The 14,439-nt window shown below is 46.3% G+C and overlaps 1 protein-coding gene across 3 annotated transcripts in view; it reads right to left on the reverse strand.

Annotated features, from left to right (window-relative positions):
• The window catches only part of LOC138565466 (uncharacterized), a 128,712-nt gene that overhangs the window by 91,056 nt on the left and 23,217 nt on the right, over positions 1 to 14,439 (reverse strand). Inside the window, exon 3 of one of the 3 annotated variants that reach the window (XM_069642983.1) lies at positions 10,511 to 13,673. The exons of the other annotated variants lie outside the window; for them this stretch is intronic. Within the exon in view, the coding sequence (XP_069499084.1) occupies positions 13,060 to 13,673 (614 nt within the window). The 3' untranslated portion in view covers positions 10,511 to 13,059. Of the gene's footprint in view, positions 1 to 10,510; positions 13,674 to 14,439 lie in introns of those variants that run through there. 3 annotated transcript variants of the gene reach the window in all.

Raw genomic sequence — 14,439 nt, forward strand, 5'->3', positions numbered from 1 at the left:
ACTGCCAGATAACTGGGAATTATCATGGCAACGGATAAAAGCACACTATATTCAAATATCTATGGCCCACTATTGACACAAATTGAAACTAAGCTTAACCTCTGGACGAAACTCCCGTTATCCATGTACGGCCGGATATCCTTACTAAAGATGGTGATCGTCCCCAAAGTGTTATATCTCTTGGGAGGAATGCCCATATGGCCAGGCCGTAAATTCTTCGAAAACCTACAGAGGAGTAGCAAGCACTTTATATGGGGTGGAAACACACTCAGGGCCAGTTGGACCAAGTTGTGCGAGCATTATGACACAGGGGGCCTAGCAGCACCGGATTACTTGCTTTACTACTATGCGGCACAAGCCCAGTTTGCCAGATTCTGGTTCAAAGACACTGAACAACATGCACATATCCACGCTGAGGAGTTCGCTGTGGCCCCAAGTGACCTACGGGGTATGCTATTTACGAAAGTCAAGGAAGAAAGGGTAGGCGCGGACTACGGCGGGACTACGGAGCATGGATGCAGATCCTAAAAAGAGTCCAATGCGACATGCCCTACTGGCCGCACACCCCGTTATGGGCATACCACAATCTCAAACCGACCCTAGATCGCACCATACAGAATCGCTGGGACCCGGAACGTGGAGCCAGATTGGGGGACCTTTTCCCTGAAGGACAATTCATCATTATGTTAGAACTACAGGAGAGAACAGGTAAAGGCCTGATCCCAACATTGCAGTATCATCGACTGAGAGCGGCATGCAAAGCAATTTGGCTATCATTTCCGACGGAAACCCTGGTACATAAATTCCTTGCAGATCTTCTTACAACAGAAGGGTTCAGAAGCAGCGTCTCCGAAATATACAAGAAGGTACAAGTGCATACCCCCTAAGCCAACGCAATGCGAACCAAGTGGGAGGAAGATCTTAACATTCATATCAGTGAACAATGGACGCATTATTGTAGGTATACTAAAGCCATCTCCATCAACACGAACTTCCGCCTAATACAATACAAGATCCTCAATCAACTGCACATCACCCCAAGAAAAATGGCCAAATTTGATCCCACTACACAACCAAGATGCCCCAAATGCGGGGCAATCGAAGCAGACACAATGCACATGTATTGGAACTGCCCTCCGATTCACCAGTTCTAGATAGATGTGGCGGAGAAGATAAGCGACATACTGAAGATCCACATACCAGCAACCCCACAAAAATACTTATTTGAAGACATCGGAAAGGCTTCAACTAAGACATGCAGACTGTTTGCAGTGGCAGGAGCGATAGCCAAGAGACTAATACTCCTGAACTGGAAATCTACCTCCTCCCCCACGCTCCAAAACGTGGCTTAGACAGCTGGCCATCATGCAAGAAAGCGAGGAGATGTACGTACAAGGAGTACAACCCCACTCCAGACCCAAGGACATATGGGCCCCACTGAGATCGAATTTACAAGCCCAGGCATCAAGCTCAGACCAAGAAGACAACTAGAAAGACTATTAGTGAGTAACAACTTTCTCCATTAACAAAACTGTTTATGTCAGTAATGTTCATCCAAATATCCAAAAGTATGTATATATTAGGTCTGTTTATTGTCTAAATGCCATGTCAGAATTAAATAAAGGTTTTTAAAAAAAACTAGCATGGGGACCTCTGAATGGAGGAGACAGACACTGGAGCAATTAGAAGTGCTGCTCCGTCACCACATGGGATAGAGAATGAGTCCACCAGTAAGTAAGTAAGCACAGCAAGTTTCAACCCCAACTCAGAGAAGGCTAGGACAGACAAGAAGGAAAACTGGGATCACTTCGCACAAGGAGTTGATCTGCTGGTCGAGGCACTAATGGCAAAAACCCTACCCTTTTGCTCTTATACCGCATCCTAGAAAAGTGCCAGGTTGCTGTGGCAACATCCTAATTTTTCTTGGACAACCCCAAGTGTCCGAGAGTCACTTCCTCAGCAAGAACAAGGCCAACAACTGAAGGTATTGAGGGGAGGTGTGCCATACTCTTCCCCTCTTTCTGCGACAGAAGGTACGGCCTCAGGAGTAGCCTGATTTGAAGTGTGTGGGCTAACCTCTTCAGATCTGAAAATCAGAACCTTGCAGACAAGGAAGCCACTAGTTTCATCATGCACAAAGCTGTCTCCATGAACTTCCTGGGAACTCTGGATCAGGGGAAAGTCAGATACTCCCAGGGAATGGATGGACCATCCACAATGGAGCCCCAGTGTCTGCCCAAATAAAACGCAAATCCTGGTTGATTGTGTGCATATCCCTCAGGGCATAGAAGATGGCTTGGAGCTTGAGCACAATGTTAAGGCAGGCTCGTTTCTTGGGGTCGCACAGTTAGTCTACCTGGAAGTTGCCCAGGTTTGCTCCCCAACCCAACAAGGAACTATTTGTTTTGCTGGTCAAGGAAGGAAGAGGGTCCACAAACCCCACTTCTATCTGATTGGAGCAGTCATTCCGCTGCATCAGATCCAGAACAATAAACGGAGTATTCTGTAACCCTGCCGACTGAGCCTGAGATGCTTGGGACTAGGCCAAATCAAGGTAGAGTTGAGCCATTCTCATCCTGAACCTGGAACGAGACACCGATAATACACAAGGGGTATGATCCCCAGGAACCTCTAAAATCACCAGGCTGTGGTCTCAAAAGTCTTGATGAAGTTCCATAGTCTGTTTGCCGTAAGAGAATCCCTGGCTTGGTGAGTGTCCCAAACAAAGCCAATCAATGTCAACTGAGGCATTGGACTCACTGACCAGCCGTTAGTCATGGTAGAGATAAATGTGGATGCATCCCCCTGCTGCACCGCACTCCCCATCTGAAAAAGGTTGCCAGTACCGGCATCTGTGCAAACATGTGGGGAGCCCAGTTGAGCCCAAACAGGAACACTTAATACAATTGACACGTCCACAATGAAAATGAAAACCGCAGAAGGAGCCAATGAGGCCCCCAATTAAGAACATGCAGGTATGCAACTTTGAATTGACAGAGAAGAATCAATCTACCAGACAGAGTTAACCAGATCTGCTGTAAGCCACTTGAATCATTCCAAGGAGATTCAAAAAGAAGAGAGAAACAGAACAGTGCACAAGCCCATCTGGTAGCTCTTGTACATGCGACAGGGTTAGAAACCTGATGGGGGACCCCTCTCAACCTGAGGCAGCAGCCTAGCAGGGTGTTTGCCAGAGTCAGTATTGCGCCAGAGCTGTGGAGAGAGATTTTGAGAGGGTCCCAGTCTGTGCCCCTTCTACTTGGCTGATATTACAAAGAACCACCTTTGCTTGCCCCACGCTAGCCACTGCTTTCTCCCTCGTCTCTCAGGACTGCCGAGATCAGGATTCTTTGCGGCAGAGACCCGATCATACTGCTCACAAGCGAGTGATGCTGTGGCGGACAGAACACTAGCGGAATGTCATGCAATCCAGACGTTTTCAATAAAGAATTCAAACTTTGAAATTGAATGACTATAGCAGGCTGCCTTTGCAGAAAACTGGCAAACCCGTGTTTGAAAAGGGGAGGGGCTTAAAGGCTACTTTATAGTTTCTCATCTGCCCAGAGATTGGCCTCGGATCCCAGCTGAAACAGAACCAAAAAAAGGGGAGGAGGAGAAAAGGCAGCAAGAAAGACAAGAGAGTGTGGGTTGTTAGGGTGATGTCAAGAGGAGAAGGCGGACCGAGAGATCAGCTAGAGTAAGGACAGTGGAGCAGGGCATGGAGGAAACATACACAGTGTGGGTGCAAGGTGAGGTATTGGTTGGTGAGAGAGCGTTACTACAGTGTGAAAGTGTGTGTATGTTGAGTGAAGGGAGTGACCGAGGTTATGTGCAAGAGTAGGTGGAGCAATTGAGAGTAAGTTAGAAAAGTGAATGACAGAGTGAAAGGAGGGTGACTGAGAAAAGGAGGAGTGTAGTGTAGAGGGAGCACACAGTAGCAGGAGGGGAGGAGAGTAATGTAAGGAGAGAAGAGAGTAGTGGGGGAGAATAAAGAGTAGTGGGATGAGAGCAGAGAGTAGTGGGAAAGCAGTGGAGGAAGCGTGTAGTAGAGTGGTGGAGGGAGAGTAATAGAGAGGTGAAGAGAGTAATAGAGGGAGACGGAGCATAGCAGTAGACAGAAGAATATTGGATGGGGCAGACAGAGGGGGAGAGAAAGAGGAGAGTTGGAGTAAAAAAGAGAGGAAGGAAGGGAAAGTAAGGAAAGAGCAGGTGTGAGAGGTACAGACAGAGTAAGACCTGCTCTGTCAGCAGACAGGACCCATGGATCAGAGTTGAGGGCCCTGTGACGAATCTGATAACATCACGGATTCTCTGGGAGGAAGCTTCTCTTTTACGTGGCCAGGGAAAGGCAGACGCTACCCAATTCTGACCCTGGGGGTGGCCATCTGCCAAAGGAACACTTAGGGGGACGGACACACCAGGGAGACAGGAAAACACTGGATCAAAATTAGTTTGCAACCACATTTCCCAACCAACCACCCCATTTACATCCCCCGTCCCTTTTTACTACCGAGAGGAGGAAGATGGATGGAACATGTGAAGGCATCATGAAGTAAGACACAGACAACAGATACCCCATCTAAAGAAAAATGCTTTATTTTTATTTGATGTCAGGGTGGCGTAAGGTCTTAATTGCCCTATGCTAAAGTGGGATTTCCCTACCTAACGTTAAGGGCAGTCTGTCATGAAATCCACCTCAAAAGTCTGTATGTGTTCCCAAACCCATACTTGCCCAAAACTACTAAAACTATACAATGTGTGGGGATGTAAGCAACAAAAGAAACAGTGTTCCAAATAAAGTGCTCAGTTTCTTCCAGCGCCTGGCTTGTTTTCCAGCTTCCCCGTCCCCAAGTTCAAAATAGTTAAAGGTCTCGGGGGTTCCCTTTCCCAATCAGTTCAAAAATCACTTGACTTTCAATAACAATTTCCATTTTAACTGTCAGCATCCAGGCTTTTCAATAGTTCACACAGTTTCTTTTCTTCAATGACTTCAGCACTTGTACAATACAACTTCTGTATCTTGGATTTCCAAGTAGGGAGTCACTCGGTCAAGGCGCAGTTGTCGGGCCACACGGTCCACCCGTTACAGGTCATCCAACGGATAACCCTTAGCACATTGTTATACTTATTTGTTCCCCTTGGTCTTTCTTACCAACACCCATTTTCTCTCTTTAAACCATTTCCCATCAACATTAAATTCTGTTTCTCCTTGGCAGTCTCTTGGCTTTGCCACAACGTGTATTTCACACAACTCACTCCGTGGTGTTCATCCTTTTCCACCTTAACCATTAAGGCTCATCACTTGCTTTCCACTCTGTTCATACGTCTCTTTACTTGCTTTTCTTTTGTTCATAAGCAATCATCACTTTGCTTTCATTCGTCGTCCGTTTTCATCTACTTTTCATATATTTCCTTTATTTTGGCATTCATTAATTCTGGTTGCATCCTTAATAGTACTTTGCAGCTTGTTCGGTATTCAGAATTCCTCAATTTGGTCTTCAAACATACTTATTACAAGTTTCAGTTCATTCTGCATTTTCAAATGCCCCTTTTCCTGCCACAGAGTGCCCCGGGATGACTGTTCCCCTTTCTCACACTCGCTGGTGTACGGCTGCTCGTCTTTCTTCTTTTCGGCATATCCTCACTCTGCTTGTGTTATTCGGGAGCTTCGCCGAGCAGCACTCGCTACCTTTCAAACCTTGCTGCAGCGGCCTGTGGCAGTCTGGAGCCCTCCGTGTCTCACAGCTCCAGCTGTGGACACACGGCACAGCGGACTGTAGGTATCTCCACTCGCTCATAGCCTGCACAGGCCCCAGCGCCTCCCTCACCCTTCTGCAACACACAGCTTTCTTTTCAAGGGCCCTCTACTGCCAGCTCCGGTTCTGCGAGCCGCATCCGTCTCTCCAGGTGGGATTTTCCGCTTCTGATGCGGGTCTCTATTTTATACGCCTGTGGGTCTTTAACAGATTGCAGGTGCAAGTCCTTTGCCTGACTATAGTTGAAACTATTCGCAGGACAGGTCTACCATTCCAATGATATTCCTCCATAGTTCCCTTACTCGTTCCAGTACCAACGTGGTGTGAATGAATGGAAGAGTGCATAACTCTTAGTTGCCTCTTCCATGTCTTAAAGGGAAAGTACTGTGGTACAGTTGGTATGCATGAAAGAGGTAAAGGCTGACAACCTATGACAACCTATGAAGGCAGAGTGAGGGCAGGGTTCATGTCTCACCCGAAGACACCCACTCCACAAGGTCCCTCCATCAGGTGAGCCTCCCTCGCATATCCTCCCCCGGGGTCGGGATCCAAGAGGGATGGCCTTTCCCTGGCCACATGCGAGGAAGATCCAAGGGAAGCACATGGGAGGATGTCCTTTCCTCACAAACAATGAAGCTAACCAGAAGCGGTAATACAACGCTGCATTCTAGTCTTTGGAAATAGTTAAGCAGTGCAGGGAAGTTTTAAATGGACACAGCTGATCAGAGGTGTCGGGAGAAGCAAAGACCTGTTCTGTCGCCGGTCAGAACACCACTGGCGAACAGAAGGTAAAAGACAGCGGGGAGGCTGTCACGAAGGAGAAACACTTTGTAACTTGTTCTGATGCTAGTCAGAACAGTTTCATGTGTTAAAATCGTGGCAAAAAGGCTGTGGACACAAAATATCGCAGCAAAAAGGCTGTGGTTTGCCGGCGCAATCCATGTAAAGGATGCAGAGGACACCCCTGCAACCCCTGGACCCATTGTACCATTTAAGGGGAGCTTCGGGACACCCCCGCAACCCCTGCTCCCCTTAAACGGTGTAATGGGGTACACCTTTAACGGGTCAAACCACAGCATTTTTGCCACACTTTTTTGTACAGGTGACTTTTTTGCCGCGATTTTATCACTGCATACCGTCACAACTCCAGAAATTAGTAGACGGTTAAAGGCAATGCAGAGGCTGTCAGAGAGAATGTGCAGAGTAACTGAGCCGATGGAAAGGCATTGTTGAATGCCTGCAGGCAGCTAGAGCAACCGAAAGCCGAGGAAGGCGAAGTGAAAGAGCACCTGAGGGCGAGTGCTGCATCGAGTTTTCAGCACAACAGCACAACTGAAGCTGGTAAAGAACTTAAAACAAATGCAAACAATGTTATAAATGTGAACAGTGTTGAACAAGGGTTCAGGACCCAATATTTGAAAAGTGAAGCGGAAACTAAAACAAACTTTGATAAGAGAAGGGTATTGGCCCAATTTTGGAGAAACAATTTTGTGGATGAAAGAAAGAGTGACCAAGGAAAGGGAAAGTTCTGGCGGGCTAGTGAACCAGGCTGGTTAGTGAACCAGGCACACAGTGTGTCTTGGACTCACAATCAAGAAAGGAGTGAATAGAGAAGTGAAGCGATCCATGGCAAGGGAGCCAACCAGGAGTGAGAAGGTGAAGCGAAGTTATATCCTGGCAGGAGAGTAAACGATGAGTGAAAGGAAAAGTAAATCTGAAATTGTGACAATGACAAGTGAATGGAAAAAGGAAGAAGACATCCCCCTTTCTAAGAATTGATAAGAAGATTACAAAATACCCTGGCAGGAGAGTACACCAGGAGTAGAGAGAAGGAAAAATTGAAGAACTGTGTGCTTAGAGGAAACTCAAAGGAAGGCTCATCCCTCTTGAGTAGATTTGAACTATTAGAAAGTGACATTCAAATCACCAGTAGAAATCTAGGTCAAGGGAAACCCCTTTCCTAGTACAACTTTATTTCTTTTCTGTTTTTGCACATTGAAACTTTATGTTGAGAATTTGTGAAGAAAAGCTACAAGTGTGTAGTTTTATGAGCATACTTCACCTTAATGAAGTGTAATGTGAATGCGACCTTTTCTACGACTCTTAACTACTGTCTGAACTGAACACTTTCTATATTCTACCTGAAGCAATTCAGTGGACGGGAATCATCGCCTGGATACAAGGAGTTTTTGGTTAAATTTACACGGGTTGAATACTTTTTACTGAATTTAAAAACAGACATTTACCTTGCACATTTTGACATTCATTTTTAGTGTGAGGTTCAGATAGGTTTTGGACACAAGGACAGTCGACTGACCGACTGAGCTTTAGTTGGTTTCATAGGATGTGAATGTTAAAGGATATTGGTACAGAGCACCATCACCACCGGAGTGGTCCACTGGTGCTCTCGCGGATCTGGATAAAAAAAGGGGGGCGAGGTTAGGCGTGTTAGTAGGACAAAGTTATGGAAAGAAAGGTCTTTAGCCAAACCATTTTACTTTAATGACATGTCTAATGTTGAAAACATTACAACTTTGTGTCCCCCTCTCATTTCATACCTTTCACATATTGTAAGACTCCTTCCCTTTCTTCCTGCAAAACCCTTCACCATGTCTCATAAGATTAAAGGCGTCGTACAAACTACTCCTTTGCCAAATACAGAAAGCGCTGGGATGAGGTGGCCCAGAGGAGGCAGGAAGAGTACACAAATGAGCCAAACGGCAGACTATGCCATTCAGCTGGGGAGGTCCCAGTCCAATAATATGAAAAGCAATTAAGGGCTCAGTACTGGGAGAGAACCTAAGTGTGAAGCGTGCAGAGCCTGGTAGGGTCGAACGTGGGAAGGAGGAAGGGATCCTGAGCAGCAAGCCCACAGTCGGGAGGACGCTGGAGAGAGGTCAGGCGGCCCTTCGCTGTCCAGAAGGAAAACGACCTGCACCTGAGCTGGAAGGAAGTCAGAGGTGGCATGACCTCAGGAAGGTGGAGCGTTCGGTCTGTTAACTGGGCAGAAATGGAGAGAGCCAGCAACGCACATAGCTGTAGAGGTATAGTGATGAAAGCAGCAAGAGAGACAGGTTTGCTGGGCAAACAGCAAACGTTACGAAGCAGCAAGGAAGAAGCAGTCAGCGTCTCAGGGGACAGAGGCAATCGAATACCCCACGAAGAACCAGTAAGCCCCCCGAAGCACACCACTTGCCCCTGGCGGACAAACGTGTAGCCCCTGAGGCTGGAGAGTACTGGCCTTCATGATGTGGCCGGGCACCCGAGCCCTGCAGCAGAAAATGGGAGGCAACCAATGGCTTGCAGGCTAGGAGGGACAATAGATACACTATAAAACCTGTGGGGAAGAGGTGGGCAAAAGTATTGTATTGAGAACAAGAATTGTTAAGAAAGCCTCGGGAGTGATCGCCCTTGTCTCAGTAATTGCATTGAGGATAACAATTGTGAATAAAGTATTGGGAGTGATCTCCATCCTTCCAGTATTAATGAAAGCAGTATTAAATTGGAAAACCACACAAGGAGTGGTTTTCCTTGCATTGGTGATTATTCACAAGATATTCAAAGTAAAGAAGATAAGGGGAGTAATCTCCCTCAGTTGAAAGCTATTAAAGAGACCCCTCGGAGAAGCCTGGAGGGAACTAGAGGGGCTCATAAGAACTACGGAGAGAAACTGATAGAGGAACACTTGAACCATGGAATCAGGAGAAGGAAGCCATTCTCCCGGGTTGCCTTTGTTGAATCAGAAGCTAAAGCTAAATGTCAAGAGAGAGTCGGACTTGTTGAGCCAGGAAAAGGGAGTTCTTCCCCGGGTACTATCTAGGGTAGTTTTCTGTTTAGTGGTAGGGCTAGAGTAAAGGAGATTTTTGGAACGAGAGACACATTCATTTGGACTTCCACCCTGACGACGAGCACCCAAGATATTTCTTGGTTGGGTAGGACAACCCTCTAGAGCTCGGGAAAGGATGGTGTTTTCTTCTTTCTTTAAATAAAGCATCAGACTAAGATACCACCTCTATAACCGAATCCTAACTTCAGCACGCCACAGCGACAATGTGTCACAACACCAACAGCGGTCCTGCCGATGTGCCGGGCCCAACCACTCCATGCCAACAGAATGGGGATTCACAGTGGGCACCTACTTCTTCAGGGTGCAAAACCGAGAGCTCTATTCCATAGGGCACAGAGAAAAGGAATGAGGGGGTAAGGCTGCGGACGGCACCTGTACAAACATGTGCATATGAGCAATGCATCAAAATTGAAGCATTTTCTAATGCACCATAAAATAGGTACTTTGTTGTGCCTGCAGGTGGAACCCCATAGTGGGAAGGAAGGAGGGCGGGAAGGAGTACTATAATTACAGGTTGGAGCATTCTGTTCTAAAATTCACAATTCGCCCCCATTTTAATCAAATGCTTCTTTTTGAGAGCAGCCCAGCACCCATGAAATGTCCAAGAGACAGTCAGGATGAAACCGCAGTCACTCAACTTTCGGAGTATTCCATGAGTGGCATTCGAGAACAGCTTACAAAATGGACGCCTTTTGGCAAAGGAAGCAGTGTCAAACAGCACAATAGGCCCCATTTAATACAACACTTGGAGGGTATGGAGGGGCAATGGTCTTGCTCCATTTGCTTGCATGGATGCGCACAGCCCAAACATTTGAAAGTTCACCAGTCTACACTATGAATCCTCGTGTCTTTGTACATAGTATGTGAGAAAGGCAAGGTGCTCAGAGGTAGACATAACACAAGGATGCAACCTTCCAAAACCTTTATTTATAGAAATGGGGTTTGAAGAATGTCTAACTTGCCCTGTTTCTAAATGGGAGGAGTCTTGACCATTAAAATAAAGAAAGAATAGTCCAAACGTCTGTCAAAATAAAAGAATCCGTCTGTCAAACTATGCTTGCCCTCACTTCCTAACTTAATATGTAGGGTATTGGGTGAAGTATATAATTGTCTCAAAAGAATATCAGGATGGTAATGGAGCCTCCTCTTAGCTCCCTTCCCCACTTTCAAGCTGCTCAGGATCTCCAAAAGTTCAGTTTGTTCCAAACAGTTATCAAAAAAGGCAGCTCAACAGTTGTCTTACTCTGCTTCCAGACAGTTCACAAAAGGACAGTTCATATACTTCTCTCAGGCCTCCCTCGCCAGATTCAATCCTCTAGCATAACACAATTCCGTTTTAACACTTTTCCTACTGGATCTTTTATCATTTTCAAATTTTAGTAATTCCCATTACATAATTTCCTCTTCTTGATACTCCGGGCCCCCTTCCCCAGACTTGCTGCATTCTGGTCATTGTATTTCAATATGGTTTTAATCTTTCCTCAAATGTGCACCTTAGCACTTTGACAAGTTCCGTTTTCTTGACACTACTTTGTATAACACTGGTCTTAGCTTTCCCTCAATAGTTAAACAACTCTCAGTACCTTTTCGTATCACAGACTTTTGACAAACGCACAGTATTGCTCAGCCCTGTGCGGGACCACCCCGACATCTTGACTCTTTCAATATCGTGCCTCTGGCACTTGATAACTTAGAGTTCACCAACAGTTCCCAAACAGGATCACACCCTAGGCGCTCTTTATCCTTCAAACAATACTTTGTGTCCTATTTCTTTGTTGGGTCACTTTCAGCCACGTAGGTTTCGGGTTTCTCTCACCCTCTTGGCTTCGGGTCATTCTCGTTCTTTTATGTCTTTCTTTCTCCAATCCTCTTGCACGCGTACATCTTTCCTTCTTTCACCTCCATGTTGCATTATTTTTTTAATCTTGCCGTTTCTCAAACTGCAAGTCCTATAATGCCTTTTATCTTGGTCTTTATTTCAACAACTCAATTTTGCTCCCACTTCGCTAGCTCCCCTCAACGACATCTTTTCCTTTCAGCGACCTTGGGAGATTGAATTTGTGAAAATGATTCCCTCTTATGCCGCTTGCATTCTTTCTTTGTTTACGGTTTCAACTACACATGCGCACCGGGTTTCTCTCCACATTAGAAAACTCACTGGTCGTTGTGCTCCTCTGGTTGGGATTCCGCTTCAGTCTGCGTTGGGTCGGGTTCTAATTTGCTTCCTCTCTGGGCTTCTGTAGCAGGTCCAGGTAAACGAGCAATGCGCCGGACACGACCAGCAGGCTGCCGTATGCACAGGCATTCTGGTGACACGGCTCCCTAGCTACGCTGCGGCCCCTGATGCACAGTGGGCCAGGGCTTTGCCACTCCGCTCTCCTCCGGACTTTCCAGGTTTCTTCTCCTGCTTCCTGGCTCTCCTGGTCCAGTTTGTTCTAATTGTTGTTTCTGGCCCCACCTTGTATACCTTGTTAGGCAGTTAACGGGCTTCAGGTGTTGGTGATTGTGATCCCATGCCTGACCCTGCCTGGTCTTGTTAGTGGGACACAGTCATAATGTAGTTAGGTTAGGCCTGCTTCTGTTGGTACCTTCCTTTCTTCAAAGTTATCCTTATGGGTAATCTTCATCACTCCTGGTTGTCTCTTCTTTGTCTCAGTAAATGGTTAACTCAGTGGGGAAAGGGAATTATGGGAGTTGTAGTGTTCCTTAGGGATTGTGGATAGATCAGGTAAATGACTGTCAAGAAAGGGGGATACACATGTTGGTGTAGGAAATGGGGTAATGTGTTTAATTCCCTTTTCCATGTTCTCAGACGTCTCCTCTTTATCGTGGTACATGTTGGAAAAGGGGAGGGGGTAACGGGATAGGACTCATAATAGCCCATGAAGGCGGAGGGAATGGCGGGCAGGGGGTGTTGGGAAAAGGGGGATACCATGTCTCACCTTCGGGTTCCTCCTTCCCAACCCCTGAGGTCCCTCTACCCAGGTGATCCTCCCTAGCTCGTCCGACCCCAGGTTCTGGATTCAACAGCGATGGACAACTCTGGAACAAGGTTTGGTTTGTGCTATAAGCAATACAAAATAACTAAAATGTGCATATTTTGGATAACGGCCTGCTCTTAAACAGCAGAGCATCGCTTCCTTTTAATCTTCAGGTGCCCAGTGCAGTATCTAATACTGCAGACTGTCACTTGGTGCATTTTGCACCGGCTGCTGCTGTAGTTCTGGAACTGGAGTTTCCACTGAGCCACCACCGCCACAGGAGAGATAATGAGGTAGACGTGCAGTTTATTCCTTTGCCCTACACCCACTGTTGCTGCCTTGCAGTGTAGGCGCCAGCTCCACAGTGACTGCTCTGCTATAGTTTTGAGTGCTCAGTTACAGGTCTGCCCATATCACAGCAGAAGTATTCAACATTTAGAACGGCTTGGTTTGGTGGTAATCAAGCTCAGAGTTACTACCTGGCGTGCACTCTCTGATGTGACATCAGGTGTGACCTCTGAGTAAATTGTTTACCACATTCCGTGCACTTGTATGGCTTTTCTCCAGAGTGTATCCTACGATGCATCTTCAAGTTTGACGTCTTATTGAAACGCTTACCACATTCCGTGCACTCGAAGGGCTTCTTCCCAGAGTGAATAATCTGATGAGTGTGCAGGTTTCCGATCCGAGAGAAGCGTTTCTCACACTGTGAACATTGGTATGGCCTCTCGTCTGTGTGGGATTGTTGATGTTTGCACAGTTGTGAGTGCTGAGTGAAGCTTTTGTCACACTCTGTGCACTTATACAGTCTTCCATCCATGTGGCATCTCTTGTGATTAAGTAGCCTAGATTTGGTAATGAAGCACTTGTCACAGACACTGCAGGCTAACACTTTCTCATTCCTGTGCATCTTTAGATGTATCATGAGTTGAGAGCGTTGGAGGAAGTTCTTCTCGCAGTATGTACATTTATGGGAGTCTGTGTCGGATGGGACTTGTCCATCTGCTGAGGGAATGCTCTTCCGCCCCTGGATAGCCAGACTTCCGAGGTTCATGTTCAGGCTTTCCGCTTCTGTAATGTCTGCATTTTCTGTTGAAGAAGGAGAAGTTCCAATTATTTTCTGCCATCACACATACTAAAGGCTATTTAATGTCCCGGTTACCCCCCTCAAACTGCAGAATTCTGAGTGATGGCATTGCTCTCTCTGTCCCTCGGAAGAAATGTAGGAAAGGAATCTTAGACCCAAAGCCGCCTAAAAATGCTAAATGCACTGTCGAGAATTAAGCGCTGTCCAGGGTCTCGTCTTATAACACTAAAGTCCATCTCTCTGACAACACATGGACCCAAATGGTATAGTTGTGCAGGGCAAACCGTGCGGACAGGACAATATACTGAATTGTGGATATTATGCACAGTGTATATTCTGAAACATTACAGTTATTCCAGAGACCCCAGGGATTAAGTGGTGCCTAATGGATCTCGATATCTAACAAACTGATTTGTTTTAGTAGTGAACTACAACTCCCTTCAGCCTCAAGCAACCATGTTTCCTAGTCAGGTTATGTACCCCACATGTTGCTCTTGATTATAGCTTTGCAAAGAAGACATTCAGTAAAGACAGACAGACGCAGGGTCCTCGTGTTAAAAACCAGTCTTGTCCAAGGACACAAGTAATCCATACAATTGCTCCAGCTTTGGAGTCCCATTTAGGAAGGAGATCCAAATCAGTTTAGTTAGAACCTGTGGCATAGGGCATAGACAGGATTTCGGCCTTCTGCTCAGCACAACACAGGCTTTGCTAGGAATATATTATAAGGTAAAAGGGGGGTTTTCAAGCCTTTCTAACCCACCACCA

The sequence above is a fragment of the Ambystoma mexicanum genome, chromosome 1p, assembly GCF_040938575.1.
Source record: "Ambystoma mexicanum isolate Mex_15411 chromosome 1p, UKY_AmexF1_1, whole genome shotgun sequence".
In the NCBI taxonomy this organism is placed as follows: Eukaryota; Metazoa; Chordata; class Amphibia; order Caudata; family Ambystomatidae; genus Ambystoma; species Ambystoma mexicanum.